General features: G+C 44.8%; 1 protein-coding gene across 4 annotated transcripts in view; it reads left to right on the top strand.

The window, feature by feature from the left end:
* NMT2 (N-myristoyltransferase 2) overlaps positions 1 to 21,459 on the top strand; it is a 66,894-nt gene that overhangs the window by 20,847 nt on the left and 24,588 nt on the right. For 3 of the 4 annotated variants that reach the window (XM_045069116.1, XM_045069114.1, XM_045069117.1), the window contains exons 2-3: positions 14,621 to 14,756; positions 18,573 to 18,717. In XM_045069116.1, the coding sequence (XP_044925051.1) occupies positions 14,621 to 14,756; positions 18,573 to 18,717 (281 nt within the window). Of the gene's footprint in view, positions 1 to 14,620; positions 14,757 to 15,130; positions 15,174 to 18,572; positions 18,718 to 21,459 lie in introns of all 4 variants that reach the window. The other variant, XM_045069115.1, reaches the window with a different exon arrangement.

Here is a 21,459-nt window from a genome sequence, read left to right as displayed (position 1 = left end):
AGCTTTTGTCTGTCCCCCCCCCCAACACTGACACCACACAGGCATAAACCACACCACCACAGTTCAGCAAGCTCACTGTTTCACAATGTGCCAGCCATGGGAGCGTTGAGGGAGGAAAGCCTGAAACACTTGCCCTCCCAAATCAGAGAATTCACGAAACCATACTTGCCCACAGCATATTTCCAGCTCTGCTGTGTGGCTCTCATGTGTTTGTTTAAGCCCAGTTGCTAGTCACATATTTATGGTTGTCTTTAGCCACAGATGATTTTAAATGTAAACATCACAATAGTCCAAATTTGATTCTGCTCAAATCTGATGAAAATAAACCACTCATTTTGGGGTGGGAACACATTACTGTTTTTAGACCACTGGGGTACCATTTGGCAGGGTCTCCATGTGTCTCCAAAAATGTACACTACTTTCTGTTTTAGGACCAGGACTAGGGAACTATGAGTCTCTGTCTGAAGGACTGTTCTTTGACAGTTTTTTTCACTATGGAAGTTACCTTACATATTTTGACTTTACAGAGGAATGATTTGTCCATTTTAGAATTGAGAAGTTTCTGATTTTAGTACCTACTAACCGACAGAAAGAGGAGTCCCTTTATGACCTTGGGATTGGGTGAGAGGCTAATGCTTTGTATCAGGTAGTAGACTTTAAGTAATTCTGAGCTTAACACAAACAAAAAGCCTCTCAGTTCTGTTGTGTAAGTCAGTCTCCCACACACACTGTGTGGGTGCAGCCAAGGGCCTCCACTCCTTCGAGGTACGCGGGGCCCCAGCTAGGCGGGAGGCTCCATCCTCTCCTGATGGCCATCATCTTACCTCGGGGCTGCAGGGGTTGGCTGGGAGGACAGTCAGCAAAGAGGAAGGTGTAATGGCTCTCAAGTTGCCACCTGGGAGCGACACCTGTTACGTGTCCTCATCTCCCACTGGCTAAGCAAACTGCCTGCCCACGCCTCACTTCCAAGGGGCGGGGGATGTTTATGCCTCATACTTTCCAGCACCCACAGGAGAGGAGATTCCGAAATACTAGTGAGCATGAATAACGTTTACTACGCATTTGAGTAGGAAAAACCCAGCTTTCCCACTGTGTTTCCTTCACTGTCACGCTGCTGCCCTGTCAGAGCACTGGGATACTGGGGTTGGGGGCTTCCATACCAGGCAGTTCTGCCACACCAGCTGGGTGCCCTCTGCATTAACTCGCTTCCCAGACCGCCTTCCTGGGGTAGTCCCACTGCCCCTGTGGCAAGTGCCGGTCCTGAGCACCCGTCGTCACCTCTGCTTCTGACCGAGTGCCTATATATTGGGAGGTTACCATGACTGCCTCCTCGGCTTTGATTAATTTGAATTCCCCAAACTCAGGAAAATAGGTGTTTACCAGTTTATTATTTAAAAATGGAATAAAGGGAGGCGCCTGGGTCGCTCATTGGGTTAAAGCCTCTACCTTCGGCATAGGTCATGATCCCAGGGTCCTGGGATGGAGCCCCGCATCGGGCTCTCTGCTCAGTGGGGAGCCTGCTTCCTCCTCTCGCTCGGCCTGCTTCTCTGTGATCTCCGTCTGTCAAATAAATAAATAAAAATCTAAAAAAAAAAATGGGATAAAGGATACAGATACACTACACATTCAGATGGAAGACATGCATAGAGCAAGGTATGTGGGAGGAGGCACAGAGCTTCCTTGTCCCCCCCACCCCGTGCGCCACCCTCCCAGCACCCCCACATACTGATCGACCTGGAAGCTCTCTGAACCCTGGACATGTGGGATTTTAGTGAAGCCTTCATGAGTAGGCATGATCCATCATTGACTCCATTTCCAGCCCCTCTCCCCTCTCTCGAAAATTCCAAACTTCTAATCGTGGCTTGGTCTTCCTGATGATCAGAGACTGATACATATTTTTCTACTATTTTGTACATTTTACGGAGAAATGAGAGTCCTTCTGTTCCTAAGGGGCTTACACTGTAGTGGGAAAAGCAGATAAGAACACCAGGTTAGAGTGTGCTGAAGAGAACGAAGCTCAGATGGCAGGGCAGTCTTTGATTTAGCGGTCCCTGATTCAGATTTGGGGAGGAACCAGAAGCCTTCTCCAAGAAAGTGATTCTTGGCCTGAATCTTGAGTGACAGGCAGTTTGCCAGGCAGTGAAGGAGGGAAGGGGGTCCTGGCAGGGGAAACAACATGCTTCACTATATAATAATAGTACCTACTACTTACTGACTGGCTTTCTTTGTGCAAGCCACTAGGCTACATGCTTAGAGACCCTGTCTCTAAGACCCACAAATGGGCCTGCCATCTGTGTATTATCTATTTCATTAGAAATACATGCGTCACAAAACAAGACTTTGCTTTGTTTGTTGTTAAGTGTTTATGTTCCAGTAACTGTTGCTCCGTAAAAAAAACAGCACCCGTTTTATTAGGCTCACAGATCCTGTGGATTAGGAATTTGGAAACGGCCCAGTTGGAGGAGCTTCTCACTGGGGGGTGGGGGTCTCTCAGGTGGTCGCATGCAGATCTCAGCCGGAACTGCAGTAAACCCAGGGCTTCACTAGACCCAACCCCCCCAGGTGGCTCACTCAGATGGCTGGCCATTCGTGGCAGCTCAGCTTGTTTCTCACTCAGTGCGTCTACCTGCGGCCTCACCAGCAGGGCAGGTCTCAAGGTCGTCTGGAGAAAACATTTCACAAGTAGTGCGTGGGAGCTGCTTGCTTTCCTCACTAGACATGGAAGTCACATACTGACACATTTGTTGTGAATGATGAGTTGTGAGTCACAAAACTGTAAGTGCATACATCCAGGGGAAGGGAGCTATAACCAGGGCACAGGGGTGCAAAAGCAAGTTTCGGGGGTCTCAACCAGACCAGGGTCAGGTGCTCATCACTGACAACATCCAAAGGTAGAGAGATGAATGGTGGTGAAACAGGAAAAGAAATTATTTCTATGAGGCCAGCACCAGAAAGTCAGCAGATTAGTGTCTCAAAAGACTGTTTCCAAAGTTCTGAAAATACTCCCAGGTTTATATAAGCAAAATGTGGACAGAGGTTGGTGGGTACAGGAGAGGGGCAGTCAAGTTCAGGTTGATCATTGCCTTGTGGGTCTTGCTGGTGTCTGGGGGTTCCCTATTGCTTGAGGAAGTAGTTTTGGGTCCTGTCATGGGATGCTTTGCATGGAAGGTCTTTTGCCTGGGTTAAGAGGTAAGTTGGAAAGAAGAACTTAATTAGAAAGTAAAGACTGAGGTAAAAAGGAAGGTAGTTGGAGTCCTCTTACAAATCCCCACTTTCGGGGCGCCTGGGTGGCTCAGTGGGTTAAAGACTCTGCCTTTGGCTCAGGTCATGATCCCAGGGTCCTGGGATCGAGCCCCACATCGGGCTCTCTGCTGAGCAAGAAGCCTGCTTCCCTTCCTCTCTCTCTGCCTGCCTCTCTGCTTACTTGTGATCTCTGTCTGTCAAATAAATATATAAAATCTTAAAACAAAAAACAAAAAACAAATCCCCACTGTCAAAACACCATTCCATTTCTGTGGAAGGAGAAGGGACCACAGCCATTTCTTAGGTAGTTACTTCCTGCTGACCAGGGATGATGGAGGGTTTTTGGAATGGAAGACTTTGACAGGGTAGGAGAACTTCATTTCTCTAGTTCCTCCTGAACTAGACAGCAAAGGCATCTGCCGGCATGTGTGAATAACACAGGCTCCCCTTTGACGAATCCAGAAAGCCAAACAGCAACCTAAAAGAACAAGAAGTAATAGCAATGCTTAGCAGGGCATATTTCTATTTGGAAGGAATCTCAAATTTAGATCCTGCTAAAAGGATCTAGAGCTAGAGCCTTTATAGCAGTGATGTGTTTGTTTAAATCTTCTGTGGCTTCAGTTACATTTTTTGAGTAATTTGAAATACAGACACAACATTCTGTTTTAATGAAAGCATAGGTTCATCTTTGGGCTGCTCTCAAAATATCAAGGGCCATCCAGTTTTGAAGGACTATTTCTCAAATTTATGTGGTTTCGTCATTTAGGAGGGTGAGTGGGTTCCAGGTTTAATTAAAGATGGCCACTGTATGCTTAGGTAAAAGCCTCTACTTGTAATTCTACATTGATAGAGGCAGCTCCTGGGACAAATACGATTAAGGGATAAAACTATCAAGAAAACACCTTGCCTGATATCTGGCTTTAACAATGTCCTACTTACAAGGAATCGCTGGCAGGTGGGAGGCGCTCCTCTTGGGAGATATGGGTATCCCCAACTGCATCATCAATTTTACTCATGAGGAACGTTGGGCTGTCCCTCTCTCCATAAGTCTATAAGCTAACCCATGGAGCAAGGTCTGCTCTGGCTTTTTTTTTTTTTTTTTTTTTTAAGATTTTAATTAGTCATTTGACAGAGATCACAAGTAGGCAGAGAGGCAGGCAGAGAGAGAGGAAGGGAAGCAAGCTCACTGCTGAGCAGAGCCCGATGCTGGGCTCGATCCCAGGGCCCTGGGATCATGACCTGAGCCAAAGACAGAGCCTTTAACCCACTGAGCCACCCAGGAGCCCCAAGGGTCTGCTCTAGCTTTTGAGGAACGGTTTTGCCATCCCCCACGTAGAATCAGTCAAGGTGATAGTTGAGTTACACAGCTGGGGAGTCCATCCTATTGTCCAGCTATTAAAATAATCACATGCCCATGGAGTCCTGTTATCCCCACAGAGAAATAGGTAAGAAGAATGTCTATACACAAGCTCTTGTGGCAATTTCTTTGAAGTTTACCGCAAGCTGTCTAGGTTAGGCAAACAAACATTTAAAGACAATCAGAGGTAGACTTTAACCTCTCCAAAGGTGTGTTATTGAAATATAATTTTTCTCTCTAAAATTACCCTTGGGGCACCTGGATGGCTCAGTTGTTAAGCCTCTGCCTTCGGCTCAGGTCATGATCCGAAGGTCCTGGGATCAAGCCCCGCATCAGACTCCCTGCTCAGTGGGGAAGCCTGCTTCTCCCTCTCCCACTCCCCCTGCTTGTGTTCCCCTCTCTCACTGTGTTTCTGTCAAATAATTAAGTAAAATCTTAAAAATAAAATCATCTTCATTTCCATCAGAGGTAGCCAAACAAAGACTAATTGGTTTATAAAAAAAGTCTGGTTTTAAAGACTTGGCCTGATTATTTACATAAGCACAGCAAGAATACTGATTGACATTATAAGTTCTTATAAATCTGCTTTGCTGGAACTTTTTATGAGGTATTTCAGATTGAACTTAATAGCCTCTTAAGGCCAGAAACCAAGCCAAATACTTGCTGTCAGATTTGCCTTAGCAGTACCTGTAGATTTGGGTGAGTTCCTCCTCAGGTCCCCAGAATATCCTGAAGTTTCCTGTACCTGCCAGGAAGTGACAGTGTTTACTCACCCTCGTAAGGCTGATGGGAACTATAAGCTATAACTATAAGTTAAGTATCAGGCCAACATTTCCAAGGGGCTCTGTTGGCACCATGAAGTCAACTTTAATAGTTCTTAAAGCTCTCTGGTCTCATCTGAGTCTATGTGTGTCTCTCTAGTAATGACATTCCAGTCAAAACCTTGGTAATATAACTTGTGTTTCCACTAGTGTCCTGTTAAGACCATGTTGTTATTGAACTTATGCAAATAATTATAATTGCCACCAAAGAGAGAAAACTTACTGAGAGTTTCTGAATTCTAGAGGGTTTGGGAAGGGAGAAAAAAAATAAATGCTTCAGTTTGTTCACAAAGGAATATTTTACCATGTTTATGTAAGTCACAGATACCCTAGGAGAAACTGATTCCTTAAATCTGGAAGAACAAACATTGGAGAACCAGCAATGTTTCAAGCAAGAGTCACAAAAACTGTAATCATCTTCCTCAGTTCACTCAGTTCCATGTTACTAATTCTTGTTCTGTTTGAATGCAGCTTTTCCTTTAGTTCCAGAAATTCTTACCCAGTTTAATTTTATGATCTTAAAGATATCAGAAACCTGTATTTGTCAAAAGTCCTTTCAGTGAAAATCCTTAAAGATGAAACAGATTTTGTAAGATCATCAGCACAATAATTACCAATGACTCAAAAATGGCCATGTTTAAAGATCTGGTGAGAGTTCATTATCATGCAGTTAACAAGGAAATCCAGTTTTTTCAGTGATAGAATGTCAAGTGATGACCTTACACCAAGACATACTAAAATTTAAGAGAGTTCATATAATGTCTACAACAGTGATAGAGCATTTTACCCATACAGCATACCCTAAAAGGTTTATGATCATTTGCTTGATAGTGTTCCCCAAGTAACTGAACATACCAAATAAACCTAATCTAGTCACAAACAATTCATGTAGATTTGAGTATTTGGGAACTTTTGCTAAAAACCTCAGAAGGTTTTGAAGCACTTACCCAAATAGGATTATAGATTATTACAAAACTAATTGGGCCACCTGGGAAGCCTCTGCCTTTGGCTCAGGTCATGATCCCAGGGTCCTGGGATCGAGCCCCCACATCTGGGCTCTCTGCTCAGCAGGGAGCCTGCTTCCCTTCCTTTCTCTCTGTCTGCCTCTCTGCCTAATTGTGATCTCTGTCTGTCAAATAAATAAATAAAAATATTTTTTAAAAAAACTTAATATTTAATCACCCATTTAACCAAGGTGGCAGTAGTTGATTCTGTAGAAGCCTACTTATGGGCAAAACTTAGCTCCTTTCATATTGAGATGTTTCAGTTCTCTTAAGTAATCAAAGACCTGAGAATGACAAAGCTAGAAACATCAGTTTTCTGGACAGATAAAGAAAAAAAGCTTCATTTGCAGTTTCTTATCAAGAGCAAACCAACAATCCAAGAAAACTCTGCGTTTTTAACAGAGAAGAGCCACATTTCAGTCTTACATAGGTATACTTTTAAAATTCATTCATTCCAGGGGCGCCTGGATGGCTCAGTTGTTAAGCATCTGTCAGCTCAGGTCATGATCCCAGGACCCTGGGATCAGCCCAACATCGTGCTCCCTGCTCAGCGGGAAGCCTGCTTCTCCCCACCCCATTTCCCCCTGTTTGTGTTCCCTCTCTTGCTGTGTCTCTCTCTGTCAAATAAGTAAAATCTTAAAAAAAAAAAAAAAAAAAATTCATTCATTCCAGGCTGAGTTCTGACCACACATAAAATTCTTTTTCAAAGATTCCCTTCACAAACCTGCTACAACTTTCTTTTTACATTCAAATTTTGTCTTAAGCTTTCCTTCTCTAAGTAACCAGTCTCATTTTAGGACAAAATTACTAGCTTTTCCCTCAACAAAAATGTATTCCCACTCCTCGTACTTTTCTTTCTTTCTTTCTTTCTTTCTTTCTTTCTTTTTTTTAAGATTTTATTTACTTGTCAGAGAGAGAGAGAGAACACAAGCTGGGGAAGCAACAAGGAGAGTGGGGAGTCTACTTCTCCCGAGCAAGGAGCCGGATACAGGACTCAATCCCAGGACTCAGGGATCAGGACCAGAGCTGAAGGCAGACGCTTAACCAACTGAGCCATCCAGGTGCCCCTCCTCATACCTTCTTTTATCAAAAACACATCTTGGGACACCTGCATGGCTCAGCCTGTTAAGCATCTGACTCTTGATTTCAGCTCAGGTCATGATCTCAGGGTCCTGGGATCGAGCCCTGCATTGGCCCCACATTGAGTGTGGAGCCTGCTAAAGATTCTCTCCCTCTCCCTCTGCCCCCCACCACTGGCATGAGCTTCTTTCTCCCAAAACAAACAAACCAAACACATCTTAGTTTCCCTGCATAAGGAGTTGCTTTCCTTGTCATTTCTTAGAAATATCAATTACATTGATCACAATTTTTACTTTTAGAAACCTTAGTCTCCATTGAAAACTAAGTAGTAACCACTTGTGAACTATCTGTCACATGCATCTTCCATCTTTCATTTTTCTTAAAAATATTGAGGCCATGTTGAAAACTACCACAGCCCATCTTCTGGCCAAAAATTATTTATATTCTCCCACATGTAGAATACATTTACCCTCCCTGAAGCCCTTCCCAAAATCATGTTGTGTTTTGGCTTAGATACTAGGTTCAGGTTTGAAGTCTGGGATCTCATGTAAATAAAGTCAAGGTCTGGTTGAGGGCTCTTAGGGTCTGCTGAACACCATGAACCGAGAATGTACCGTGTCTGCTTTCCACACATCCTCGTGGAATGGTGGACAGATGTAGGAGAGCCCTAGAGGGAGGAAGTAGAGCGCAAAACACAGTCAGTGGTCCATAGCAGTTCTGAAATCCAACCAGGAACGTGTTGTCAACTCCTGGATTTGTGGTCAGTCCTTTTTCTTGGGAGCTATCATCTGTGGCTCTGGGCTCTGCCCTTGAGGTTCTTGGTTCTGGTGTTCCAGTCATCCTTCCAAAAGATAACTTTGTGCCCTAGTGAGTAACCTTCTTGGTCTGTTTCCTCCCTGTAAAAGGCTGCGGGTCCAAAGGCCTCTGTTCACTTTGTTCTGCTGCCTTTCAGGCTGCTGTGCTGCTTTTAGAAATGTCACAGGCTTTCCTCCGTGTCCATTTATAATCCACTCTGTTCGACAAAAGTTACCCTGAACTCTTTTTTCTGTCAGATAATCTTTTCTGTCAGGCACCTGGTGAAGGTGCTGTGGGACAAAGGTTCTTAGAAGCTCTGCTGTTTCCAGAGGATAGATGAAGCCCATCCTTCAGAACCTGAGGCCTTTGTCTTTTTGGAAGGGTCCAGAGGCCCCACTTTCCGTCTTCCTAACATCCTAACAAAGGGCTTACCGCTCCACCCTTGCTGTGACTTTCTGTTCTTAGGTCATTTATTTTTTCTTTTTAAGATTTATTTATTCACTATTTGAGAGAAAGAGAGTTGGGGGGTGGGACAGGGGGAGAGGGAGAGAGAATCAGACGCCCCCTGAGCTAGAACCCTGAGGTGGGATCAGTCCCATGGCCGGTGAGATCACCACCTGAGGCCGTTTCTTCATAGGCAAACCTTTGCCTTCTGGAGACTCAAGGATGAGAAACAGTTATTTTTTAACCTACAAATTACTAGCTGAGTGTATCTATTCTCTTATTTCTACTCAGAAACTAGCTTATTCTGGAGTTGATCTCTCTCTTGTCTCATTATAGACGAAGCCAGCAGCTTCAGCCCTCTCCCCAGCGATCTTTTCAGTTAGATCATCATCAGCTCATTAGGTACATTTTCTGGTTTCCACATTATTGCTGGTGACAGCTTTATAAACGCACTCACTGAAATAATCATTCCATGAAACTCTGTCTGTTTGAGGCTCCTCCTGGCCTTGGAGCAGTTGCCTTGTGTTTTCGGGTTTTCTTAGAGTGGCCCTCCATTGTCAGGCCCCCAATTTCTGGTCTGCTCTCTGTTGCTCTGTAATAGGTCATGCCAGAGCTAGTGACCTAAATAAAAGAGCGGCCACTTTGTTCCACTTGGCAGATTCTGTGGGTAGGAAGTTGGAAAGGCAGGTTCTCCCTTCAGGCCTCTTGGGTAGGTGCAGGCTCCATGGGGCTGGTGGTCTGGCCGAGCTCCCTCCCTCGGCCCTAGCTGGTCCTGCTGGGGATATTAGGTGCTGGCCTGGCAGTCTCCAGGCCCTCGGGCCTCTTCCGTGGCTCCTGGCTGCCCCCAGAATAAGCATCCTGAGGGAGCCAGGTGGAAAAGGCATGGCCTTTTGTGACCGAGCCTCCAGAATCCCATGGGGTCAGTTCTGCTGCACAAAGAGCAGATGACAAGCCAGCCCAGATTCATGCGGAGGGGAATGGACCTCACCTCTTGTTGAGAGAAGTATCCAAGAATTTTCAGATGTGTTTTGATACTGCTTGCGCCTGGAACAGTGTCTGGCAACAAGAGAACCTCATTATGTGATTGCATCCAGTAATCAGGAGATCTCCCTCTCTTATAAAATTTACTATCAGTCTTTGGGTGCTGCAGTGTGACCCCGGTATTAACAAGTGACGGTACTGCTTGTATTTACTGTGTTTCTGAAAAGTAGAGGCATGGGCACTTCACACTGTATACCTTTTATTCTGAACGAGTCAGAAAGCTAAATATTATTTTCCAAAAGTCACAAAGTTAGTAGAGGAAAAACATAAAAAGATGTTTATGTGGTTTTGCAATAGGGAAGGTCTTTCTAACCAAGATTTAAAAGCCCAAAAGCCACAAGGGAAAATTTCTTAAATGTTAGACTCCACCAAAATTTTAAATGGCTGTGTAGGAAAAGATATCATAAAATATAAACCAGATAAAGTATTTGCAATCTGAGTAACAGACAACAGCCTAGGCAATGTACTACAGACATAAAGTAGTATCTCACAGAGCTGTTGCAAGGATTAAATGAAATGAAAATAGCCAAAGTAAAAATACTTAACAACTGGTAGGTTCTACCCATGCTTTTATAAAGGCCACTGACAAGTCAATTTTTTAAAGAGATGGGTAACAGAAAAAGGATATGAATGAGCAGTTCATGGAAAAAATATAAATGGTCATTGAACATATGGGAAGATATGTATAGCCTTGCTCCTGATTAAATAAAGAAAAATTAAATCTGCAGTAAGGGTTTTCTACCTATAAGTCTGTCAGAGATGGAGGGGCAGTTGGGTGGCTCAGTGGTTAAGCGTCTGCCTTCATCTCAGGTCATGATCTCCAGGTGCTGGGGTCAAGCCCTGCATCATCGGGCTCCCTCCTTAGCAGGGAGTTTGCTTCTGCCACTCCTCCCTGCTTGTGTGCGTGTTCTCTCTCTCAAGTAGATAAAATCTTAAAAAAAAAAAAAGACTGTCCAAGATGAAAAAAATGTTGATATTTCAGTATTGGCAAAGAAGTTGGGAAATTGACATTCCCATTGACTTACTGTTCCTTTATAGGAAAAGCATATTTTGCCTCTGGCTTCTTTCAGGATTTTTTTTTTTTTTTTAAATCTTTGATATTCTGTAGCTTGAAAAGGATATGCCTGTGCTGAGGCATAGTGTTTCTTGGCGTGCATCCTGCTTGGTGTTCTCTGAGCTTCCTGGATCTGTGGTGTGGTGTCTGACTTTCACTGGGGGAAATTCTCAGTCGTGATTTCAGATATTTTTTATGTTCCTCCTATGCCTTCTGGTATTCCCATCACGCATGTGTTACACCTTGTGTAGTTGTCCCATGGCCTTTGGATATTCCGTTCTGTTTCATCACTGTTCTCTTAGATTTTCACTTTTGGAGATTTCTTCTGTTGTTGTGTTTTGTTTTTGTTCTTTTTTGAGAGAATGTGTGCTTGCGTGCAAAGGGTGGGATGGGCGGAGCCCCGTGTGGGGTTTGATCCCACAATGCTGAGATCATGACGTGAGCCAGAAATCAAGAGACAGACGCATAACTGACTGAGCCATCTAGGTGTCGCACTTTTGGTGGTTTCCGTTGCTGTATCTTCAAGCTCAGAGATTCTTTCCTCAGCTGTGTCCAGTCGGCTAATAAGCCATCAAAGGACCTCTTCATTTCTCTTAAAGTGTCTTTTATGTCTGTCATTTCTTTCTGGCTCTTTCTTAGGTTTTCTGTCTCCTGTTAACGTTGTCTGCCCTTTTATGCTGTCTGTTTTGTTCCTTTGAAACCATAGGATATTAATCTGTCAGCTTTGAATTCCTGTTCTGACAGTTGTAGCATCCCTGCCCTGTCCGATTCTGGTGCTTGGTCTTTTTTCCAGGTTTGTTTTTGGCCTCTCAGTATGCCTTATAATTTTTTCCAGATAGCCAGACATGAGGTACCAGGTAAGAGGAGCTGCTGCTGGCGCTTCAGTGCTGTGGTGGTGAGAGGTGAGGGCGTGGGGGTTCTGCGGTCCTGCACGGCGGCCCCTCCCAGCCCTTATCGAGCCTGGGCCTCTGGGCTCTGAACCTGCTCATGTTTCCTCTGTTTCCTCCTCTTCTCTTGTGTGGACTGGGTTTGCTTATTTCCCCACGTCAGTTAGGCTCTGGTCGACCAGTTCCTTCTAGGGGCAGGGCTTGTTGAGAACAGAGTGCTCTGGCTTATTTCAGAAGGGTCCCTGTTCCCCTCCCACTGCTGGAAGCATGAGGGGACTTTTGTCTGCTGTTTGTTCTGGGAAAACTCACGAAAGTCTGGGAGACCCCTGGGACTGGGTCCCCCTGGTTCCCACACAGGCCCCAGCACTGGGCAGTCACACCTCCCGTTTTCTTACCTGAGTACAGCTGCTGTGGTGGTTTGCACTCCTGAGGCTTTGCTGGAGGAAGCTGCAATGCCCTGTGTTCTTACCTGTCTGGCCGGTCTTGTGGCCAGTCTTAGTCCTGTGTCCTTGCCTTTCCCATGAATCCAAGAGGAGTTGTTGGGTTTTCAGTCTGTTAAGATGGAGTGGTGATTTCAAAGCTCCATATGTGTGGACCCAGGTTGGTGGACTGGGTATTGGCACAGTATTTAGTAAAGCAATCTTAATTATTTACTGAAAGTAAAAACGTGCATGACCTAGTATTTCCACCTTTGGACATTACTGGCACGAATGCATAAAGATGTAATTGGAAGGGGAGGTGAATCACGAGAGACTATGGACTCTGAAAAACAATCTGAGGGGTTTGAAGTGGTGGGGGGGGTGGGAGGTTGGGGTACGGATTGCATGGATCACTGGGTGTGGTGAAAAAATAATGAATACTGTTTTTCTGAAAATAAATAAATTGAAAAATAAAATAGAAAAGAAAAAAAAAGATGTAAATACCAGATTTCTTTTTTTTTTTTACAGCATTAAAAAAAAAGATTTTATTTATTTATTTGAGAGAAAGAGTACAAGCAGGGGGTGGAGTGGGTGAGAGAAACAGACTCCCTGCTGAGCAGGGAGCTGCCCTGGGGCTTGATCCCAGGACCCCAGATGGTCACCTAAGCCAAAGGCAGATGCTTAATCGGCAGAGCCACCCAGGAACCCCTACAGCAGCACTTTGTAATGTAGGGATGGTTAAATACGATGTGTTTACACAACGGAATGCTTTCTAGCTGCTTAAAAGAAATGAAATCGCTCACTATATCCTGACATGGGAAGGAATCTAAGACACATTGTTAAGTGGAAGGAGGTAAAAAGCAAGTTGGCAAATGGTATGTTTAAGATTCAGTTTTTATTTAAAACTTATTCACAGTGAAAATGAAGGGGTGCTTAGAGAAGGAGGAGAAATTTGGAAGAATATGTACGAGAAAAACCATGGGTTGCCTCTGAGGGACAGTGTTACAGGGTTAATACATAGATATCGGTGACATTTGTGTCTTGCATGATGCATAGATACTTGATAATTAGGCAAGAGCGAAAGTAGGCAACAGCAGATCCAGTTTACTGAGGGCAGTACAGTGGAATGGTATGTTTACATCACTTTTCCCTCCATCCAGGCAATAGTGTAGTAACAGTCTCTGAATTTCAACTTCCCTTCTGGGAATACTGTGGTAGTGTAGACCCAAGTAACTGGAAATTGCACATCTCCTGGGGTCTCTTCCGGTCTTTCAGGGGGTGACAGCCATAAGATGACAAAAGAGTCCCAGACAAATGTTTTACCAGTGAACATTTTTTTCCACATAGAGTTTTTTTTATTGTTAATTCTTCTTGTTAAATGATTTACCAAGGAAAATTTCCCCTACTGCAAAGAAGTGGTTTCCTCGGTTCTGCTGTGTTGAGCTTTGTGATTTTTTGTGCCCAAGAGAAGTTTGTAATGGAATTTTTTTTTTACAACACGTATCTCTCCCTTAAAAGGCTACCTAAAAAGTTGGTTAGCAGAGCCATGGTTCAGCAGGAAAGCTACTTGACTTTCATCATAAAATACGGTTTCTAGCTACAGTTTTCCTCCTCGAATGCTATCTGAGAACCTGCAGTATGACTGCGTGTAGACTAATAATTCTTCTGAGTTCTTTGTCCTGTTAACTTCTCATCTGTCTAAATTTCATTTTCCACTTTACATCCCATTTTGAGTTTCTGGATCTAACCCCATCATGTGCATGTAGATGGCAGGCTTCTCACAAGACCCTGGCAGAATTTTCATTTAACGCTGTTCTGATACATTCTGATTCGGTCTGCCCAGGGCAGAGGTTCAGTCCCACAGGACTGCTCCCACCACATACCAACCCCCACTTCAGAGGCCAGTCCCAAGCAAGCCCAAGCTGTCCTCGTGACCCACCAACATATATCGGAGGGTCCCACGGTCCCTTGCTCAGATTTGATTTTGATTTGCTGGAACAGCTCATGGAAGTAATAGAAACATTTTCTTTACTAGATGACTGGTTTATCATAAAAGGGAATGGCCAAGTGGAAGAGATGCATAGGGCCAGGTGTGGGAAAAGGGCACCAAGCTTCCATGCCCCACTTTTCCTGAGTTTGTACGAGGGAAATGCTGTTTTCCAGGGGTTTTGTAGCCCATTGATCACAGGGCTGGCACCACTGGCCACCAACCTCCACCCTTAGGCACTTTCCACAAGTCACCTTATTAACATAACACATTTTTAACCTCTTTTCACTTAGGAAATATGTACGAGAGCTATGTATTAGGTCACCTGAATGATCAGATAGATATGTTCCTTATAAATTACAATATGAGGCTTCCTAACCTAGTTTTCTTTTTTTTAACTCCTGGGTATAATTTGCATTCTACTCAATGATTAATATTCTATAATGATTTTTTTGTTCCTTGTTTATCCTCTGTCATTTTCCTAACAGAAGTCCTGGAGGAGATTTGGGTGCCAAAAAGAAAAAGAAGAAACAGAAGAGAAAGAAGGAGAAACCGAACTCCGGAGGCACCAAATCAGACTCGGCCTCTGATTCCCAGGAGATTAAAATCCAGCAGCCTTCCAAAGTGAGACCCCAGTTTTATTTTAGCCTCTGTGGTTCCTCCTGCATGTGCGAGCCGGAGGTGTACCTGGGGTTTTGCCGTGACCTTGTCCTGGGTGGTGCTGGTCCCTGGAGGGCTTTACAGCCTTCCTGCTGCTGATGTTGGTACCTAAATAAGAGGTACAGACTGTGTTTTTGTGTGTATGGGGATACAGCCTGCATTTTTCCTTTTTCTCAGAGCAAATTAGTACATAGACTATAGCGATAGAAGTCCGTCTCAGCGTGAGCTTCTTAGGTGTGTGTTGTTGTTTTGAAGTTAAGCTTAATATTTCGTTACTTTCAGTTCAGAAGATACTCACATTTTAATTTTTCTGGGTATCTGTCTAATTACCTGAATAGCACCCCACGATCTGGCAGCAGATTCCCACGGGAGCAGCCACAGGTAAGTCTTACGACCTTGAATCCGACCAGTAGGCTCGAGCGGCCCTGCTTATTACATCACATTGCTGAGGGTGGGACGAAGCTCCTGACAGTGCCCGCCAGAGAAACACCCGAGACCTAGCCCGCAGTTGTCGCTGAGCGCAGGGGGGGCGGCTGGCCCGTCTTGCGAGGTTCTGGTGGAGTGGATGGCAGGTGCCCCCACCTTGGGGCCGACCCTGGTCACCCTGGCTGGGAATACAGGCTTTGTGGGTGCACAGGGCCCTCTCCGTGCAGAAGCTCACAGGGCACGGGGTTGGTGTTAGAAGTGTGGTGAAGCACACGGATGATCCTGATGTTTGCAGCGCCACGTCCATTGTCCTGGGGGTCGTGGTGTGGCCGAGGGGCTCGGGAGCACACTGGGAAACACGGGCTGGGACCCGGCCCTGTAGCTCACGAGCTGTGTGGGTGCCACCCTCCATGAGCCAGTTTCCGCATCTGCCGGGTGGGAGTCGTGCCTTCTGGCCCCAGCTCATGGGGCTGTGAGGAGGTTACAGTTAGGGCCTTTCTGGTAAATGATCTTAAAGCATTGTCGATATGCCAGCTGTTACCTAATATTATACAACTTGTGCAGGGTTGGAATTATTTCTTTCTTGCACACAGTTGACACTGTATCGTGCCAAGGGGGTCTTGCAGGCAGTTTTTGTTGTTAACTGTTTTACACGTAAGGACCAGGAGTCACTGAGAGGATACTTACTTTGCCCAGTTTTCCCTGACTGCCTTGTGGGGTGAGAAGAAAATGGGGTGTTGTCCCCTCGCTTTTCAGCTCGTCTCTCAGGTAATAAATACTCTTATCCACTGGCCCTCCTTCCCAAGGTCACTCGTATAAGGTATGCCATCAACTCGCAAGACATTTTTCCCATTTCTCAATGTCGCTTCCTTGGATAAATGCGGCGTGACCCTCCGTATTGCTTCTACCATTACCATCAGCTTGCACGCCTCGCTGTACCCCCAGCCACTTTGAGCCCTTCCCTTACTTCTGGTCGCTTACAAGAAGCTAGAGCTAGCCAAGGCAGGAGGAGTGGCTAGCATTGTCTGGTGGAGACGTTATTTTCTTTTACAATTGAGAATAAATCAGGATTGTGTTAATGTGGGCCCTTCTCCGTTGCATTTTTTGAAACTGGAGTTTCTTTCCCTTACACAAAACGCTAGCTCTAAATAACAGTATAAAGTACTTTGGATTGTGTGTAGAAAATATTCCATTCTGCACCCAAGAACCAGAATAAGATGATAGGCTCCTTAGCAGTGGAGGACTTGGACGTTTTTCCAAGATATTACATTTTAGAAAGGAAAGGGTACAGAGTACAGTTGGAGTATAGTATTCCGTGGAGGAAAAGAGATGCGCCTGACTTAGAGATGGTAGTGGGAAGCTAATGTGGTGGGAAGTGAATGGATAGGGTTAAGAATGTATCGTAGCCGAATTTTCCTTGCTGCTTAGTCACCGTGGATTTGAAAATTATGCTTACTTGTATCCACTTTAAGAAAGCACTTAATGAGCTTTCAGATATAAATATGTCATGAATGGTCGTTTCATGGAAAGACTGCTAGTCAACCCGACGAGGCTAATTAGGGTTGAAACCACTCTGAGGTCTGTCTTCACAGAGTTGGGATATTATTGGCTCCTTTGGAACAAAGATGCTGATTCATGTTTGCTGCAAACTAGCTAGAGCTTGGTATATTTGTGATCAAGAATTTAACTCCAGAATTAGGAAAGAAAAATCCCCATGACAAATTTACTGTAGGCTTTGTGGGTTCAAATTTGCCTTTTTAAAGATAAATGGGTACATGCTCAAGCATTCTTCGTTGAAATATGCTGTGCTCAGAGTTCCTGTTTAAGCTGTAGGTCTTTTAATAGGTTGCCTTGTTAGGGGTTCAGATGGATGTCAGTTTCATTTTACTGGAAATCGGTTACTGTAAGTTGGGAGGTTCAGAAGAATCCCAAGCAAACCCAGTGATAAAGCAAACACAGGGAGGTGTATATTAAGTAAACCCTGATTTGTAGTGTGTGGTGTAGGTAAAGCTTCCCAAATTAGAGGATTGGCTCCAGACCACAGATGGCAGATTCGAGGTTGACCAGAAGTCCAGAGCTCCTATTAATAAACCAGCAAGGATCCGTGGTAGCTTTCTTTGGTGCCCCAGGGGTGTTGGCACACAGGAATAGCACAGGGCTCTGAAATTCTTGTTAACCACTTCTGAATGACAGTGAAGGGCATTCTTTGTGTGACATCAGAATTCTAAAACTAATCATTTGACACACTGAAAAAAGTTGATTTTACCGTTCAGCCCTAAGTGGAAAAGTATAGGCTCACTTTCCATGTGGGATTACATTATCTCAGGGACTTTCCAAAAAAAGAGCTGGGGAATCTTCAGAGATAAGAGAAATATTGGCTTCGAGGAAGGAACTTGAGATTTGAAAGGTATTGTCAGTTTTCCAGACTGAGAATATGTTTTCCTGAAAAAAGGTTAGTTTCCAACACTTGGCGTGGGGAAAAGAGGCTGCGGTTGCCAAAGATCTAAACTTACAGAAGACACTGCTCTCGTCGGGAGGTTTGTCTCTGGAGGAGCATGGGAGCGGCGAGAAGGCAGGGTGGGGTCCTGGCGGAAGGCACACGTAGAGATCTCCATTCTTGATGAACTTCTTCCCAGCTCAGCACTCAGTTTACCTTCCTTCCTTTCTCTCTTCCCTTCCATTTCGTTTTCCTTCCTTCCACCTTCCCTTCCCTCTTCCCTTCCCTTCCTCCTTCCTCTCTGTTCCCTTCCCTTCCCTTCCCTACTCTTCCTTTCCCTTCCCTTCTCCCTTCCCTCCCCTCCCCCCTTCCCTTTTCATTTCATTCTTTTCCTTCCTTCCTCTTTTTTTTTTTTTTTTTTTTTAATGAACTAAAATTTCCCTTGCCTGCCTCGTTTCCATTCTAGCAGTGATTTCCTTTGGCCCCACATTGCTGCTGAGGGCCTCAACCCCAGCTGCGAACCCGAGGGTGTGCCTGACGGGCTGCTGGGGTCATAAGGCTTGTGTGCATGTCCCTCCTTTCTGCTGCTCCACCCAGATGAGTGCGAGGGAGGACCCTCTGCAGATGGGGCGGGGGGGGGGACCTTGAAGTGGGGGGGGGGTTGGCTTTACTTCAGATTTCCCAAAACTACCAAAGCCCCGTGAAAACTCCTGTACTATGGTTACCCTTAACGTAATGTGTTTGCTTCTATTTTAATACGTTAGCCTCCTTGAGCCCGGTCCCCAACCAGACTTAGAGGAAGGGGGTTGGTTTTTGGTGTTGTGGTCTCCAGGGCAGATGGCACGTGTGTTTGGCCCAGGTTTGGGAGTGGGTGGCGGCTTCCTCATTTTTGTGTCTGTGTGTCTTTGCTGTTCTAGAATCCCACCATCCCGATGCAGAAGTTGCAGGACATCCAGAGAGCCATGGAGCTGTTGTCTGCGTGCCAAGGCCCTGCCAGGAGCATCGATGAAGCTGCCAAACACAGATACCAGTTTTGGGACACACAGCCGGTGCCCAAACTAAGTAAGCTTTTCTGCCTTTCTTCTCTCCCCACCCCCAAAACCGCTGGGTTAACAACAACAAAGAAACAAAAAACCCACAAAAGAAACTTGACTTCCATATTGACTTCCATAATCTGTGTTTTATCACAGATTAGCAATATACACAAAAGTCCTATTTTTCTTCTTAAAATAGAAATATTGGGTAGTGACACTGGCTTTCAGTAGACACAGTTTAGAGTCTAATTCCTTTTTCTGGTAAAAAAAAAAAAATCAACTTCTCCCACTTGAAACCTTAGTCTATGAAAAATACACGTAAAAGAGAGAGTCTCAGTACCTTTTTTGGTCCTGAGCTTCACGGAATTGTTTTTCCTATACATAAATTTTTAGCAGTCTCACATCTCACTTATTCTAAAAGACATAGGATATTGGCCTTGAAATGGAAAATGTGCTTGAGTGTTTGCAAATACAAGCTTACACATCACTTTCACACAGCATCTTTCCCTGATTAAACCCTTTCCCTACCTGGAGGCTGCCCTCCCTCCGTCCCCGCATGTTCCCCAGTGCCTGGCACTGAACAACAGACACTCAACACTGATCTGCTAACTGTCACTCAGCCATAAAAAAGAAGGTGATCTTGCTGTTCAGTGTTGACCCTGAAGGCATTATGGGAAGTGAATTAGGTCAGAGAAAGACAAATACTATATGGTTTCACTTATATGTAGAATCTAAAAGAAAAGAAAAAAAAATTCTGAATTCCTAGACACACAGAAATGGAAATGGAAAATTTCGTGTTGCTTGATGCTAGGATCCTGCTCCCTAAGCGCCGGTGTGAATTCCTAGCAGGCAAGACCACTACAGTGCAGTAAGGGCCGCGGGGCCATCATGGGCACTCTGGGGGCACCGCAGACGCATGGAGATCTTGGCAGCTGGCCTCTCACCTCAGCACGGAGCCTGGGCCCTCATGTTCTACTCAGACTTGCGCCTCCTAAGTTTCTATAAACATCATTTAGCTCTTCCCCTTTTCACAATAGAAAAAGTGATATAAATGCACTAAAAATGTTTGTGACGGCATTAAAAGCTAAACCTGCTGTTTTCTATTGTCCTCCTTTGAAAATAGATTATAATTATTTCTCTGTTCTTCTTTCTTGAGTGTTCAGGTTCCAGAATCCGTGTAAGAGAAATGATTGTCTTCCAGATCTCTTAATAGTCCAGTTATGTACAAGTAATCTGTTTTATCGCATAAAAATCCAGGGACAGTCCTTGTCTGTGCCCTCGAGTAATGATTTTCAACCTTTCTGAAGTTTCTACTCTTCTCCCAACCATGTCTGCTCCATGCATCTGGAAGAAGCCCGGGCTCGGGAGTGTGAAAGATCGAGGAGAGCGATTCTCCTCGCTTGTCTTTTCCTTCAGGCTCTAGAAATATATGTGTTTGGTCCTGGAGGAAGGCTCTCTAGAAAGAATTTATAGGATTTTAAATGCCATTGAATTGAGTGACCATTAGCGAAAGGGATACGAGTCTATTGATCTGGATGTATTGGGTTTAGCCAAATGCTCCTTGGCAAACTGCTGCTGGCTTTCAGTTCCTGGCCCCGGGGCCAGGCAGGCTGCCTCCTAACATCAGAATATGTCTTTGGGAAGATAGCCGGGGTGCACCACATTTTGGCCTGTCCCCTAAATCCCTGCAGGTTTCCCCCCAGTTCCTTGAATGCCCATTTGCACCTGAGTTAAGGCAGCAGCAAGGTTAGCGGGGGCCTGAGGTTGTCCCCAGTGTCCGGTGGGGAGCCAAGCTCTAGGCAGACATCCTGAAGGGACTCTCTGGGAGCAGCTGAGAATCTGGCCACTCTGGCTGACTTGACAAAGCCTAAGGTTTTATACGGGGTGAGCTGGTGCAGCAGTAGTGACCGACAAAGTCAGGGGCTAGAAAGAATGAAAATCAAGACCCCTTGGAGCTGGTAGAGCCCCTGTGGCTTCCACCTGTAAAAAGATGAGGCCAAAACCTCTACTTTATTTAGCAGATAACTGTTTCTTTTTGTTTGTTTTATTTTTTTCCTGGTTGTTTATGTATTTCTTCTTTGAGGTATCAGTGACATAGAGCACTTCATTAGTTTCAGGTGTCAGACATGTTTATAGACATTGTGAGACGACCTCCCCCCCCCCACGCAGGTCTAGTCCCTCACCACTCCGACTTACAGAATCTGTTTCTTGTAATAAGGACTTTTAAGATCGACTGTCTTAGCTACCTTTCAGGTATGCAATATGGTATTATTAAATGTGACCACCATGCTTGTATTATGTCCTCAGGACTTGACTTGCTTTGTAACTGGAAGTTTGTGTCCTTTGACCCCCTTCACCCATTTCACACCCCACCCCACCCCCACCTTTGCCAAGCACTAGACTATTCTCTGTGTCTAGGAATTCAGAATTTTGGGGTTTTTTTTTTTAGATTCTGTGTATAAGTGAAATCATACAGTATTTGTCTTTCTCTCTCTGACCTAATTCACTTCACACAATGCCTTCAGGGTCAACATTGAATGGCAAGATTGCCTTCTTTTTTATGGCTGAGTAATAGTTAGCAGATCAGTGTTGAGTGTCTGTTGTTCAGTGCCAGGCACTGGGGAACATGCCGGGGAAACCGTGATGGGAACGTAGGATAAAAATGGCGGCCAGGTGGGGACGGAGGGAGGGCAGCCTCCAGGTAGGGAAAAGGTTTAATCAGAGAAAGACGCTGTGCAAAAGTGATGTGTAAGCTTATATCTGCAAACAC

The sequence above is a fragment of the Mustela putorius genome, unplaced genomic scaffold (assembly GCF_011764305.1).
Source record: "Mustela putorius furo isolate JIRA1106 unplaced genomic scaffold, ASM1176430v1.1 tig00003913_pilon_pilon_pilon, whole genome shotgun sequence".
NCBI lineage: Eukaryota > Metazoa > Chordata > Mammalia > Carnivora > Mustelidae > Mustela > Mustela putorius.
This window is presented reverse-complemented; position numbering and strand designations above follow the sequence as displayed.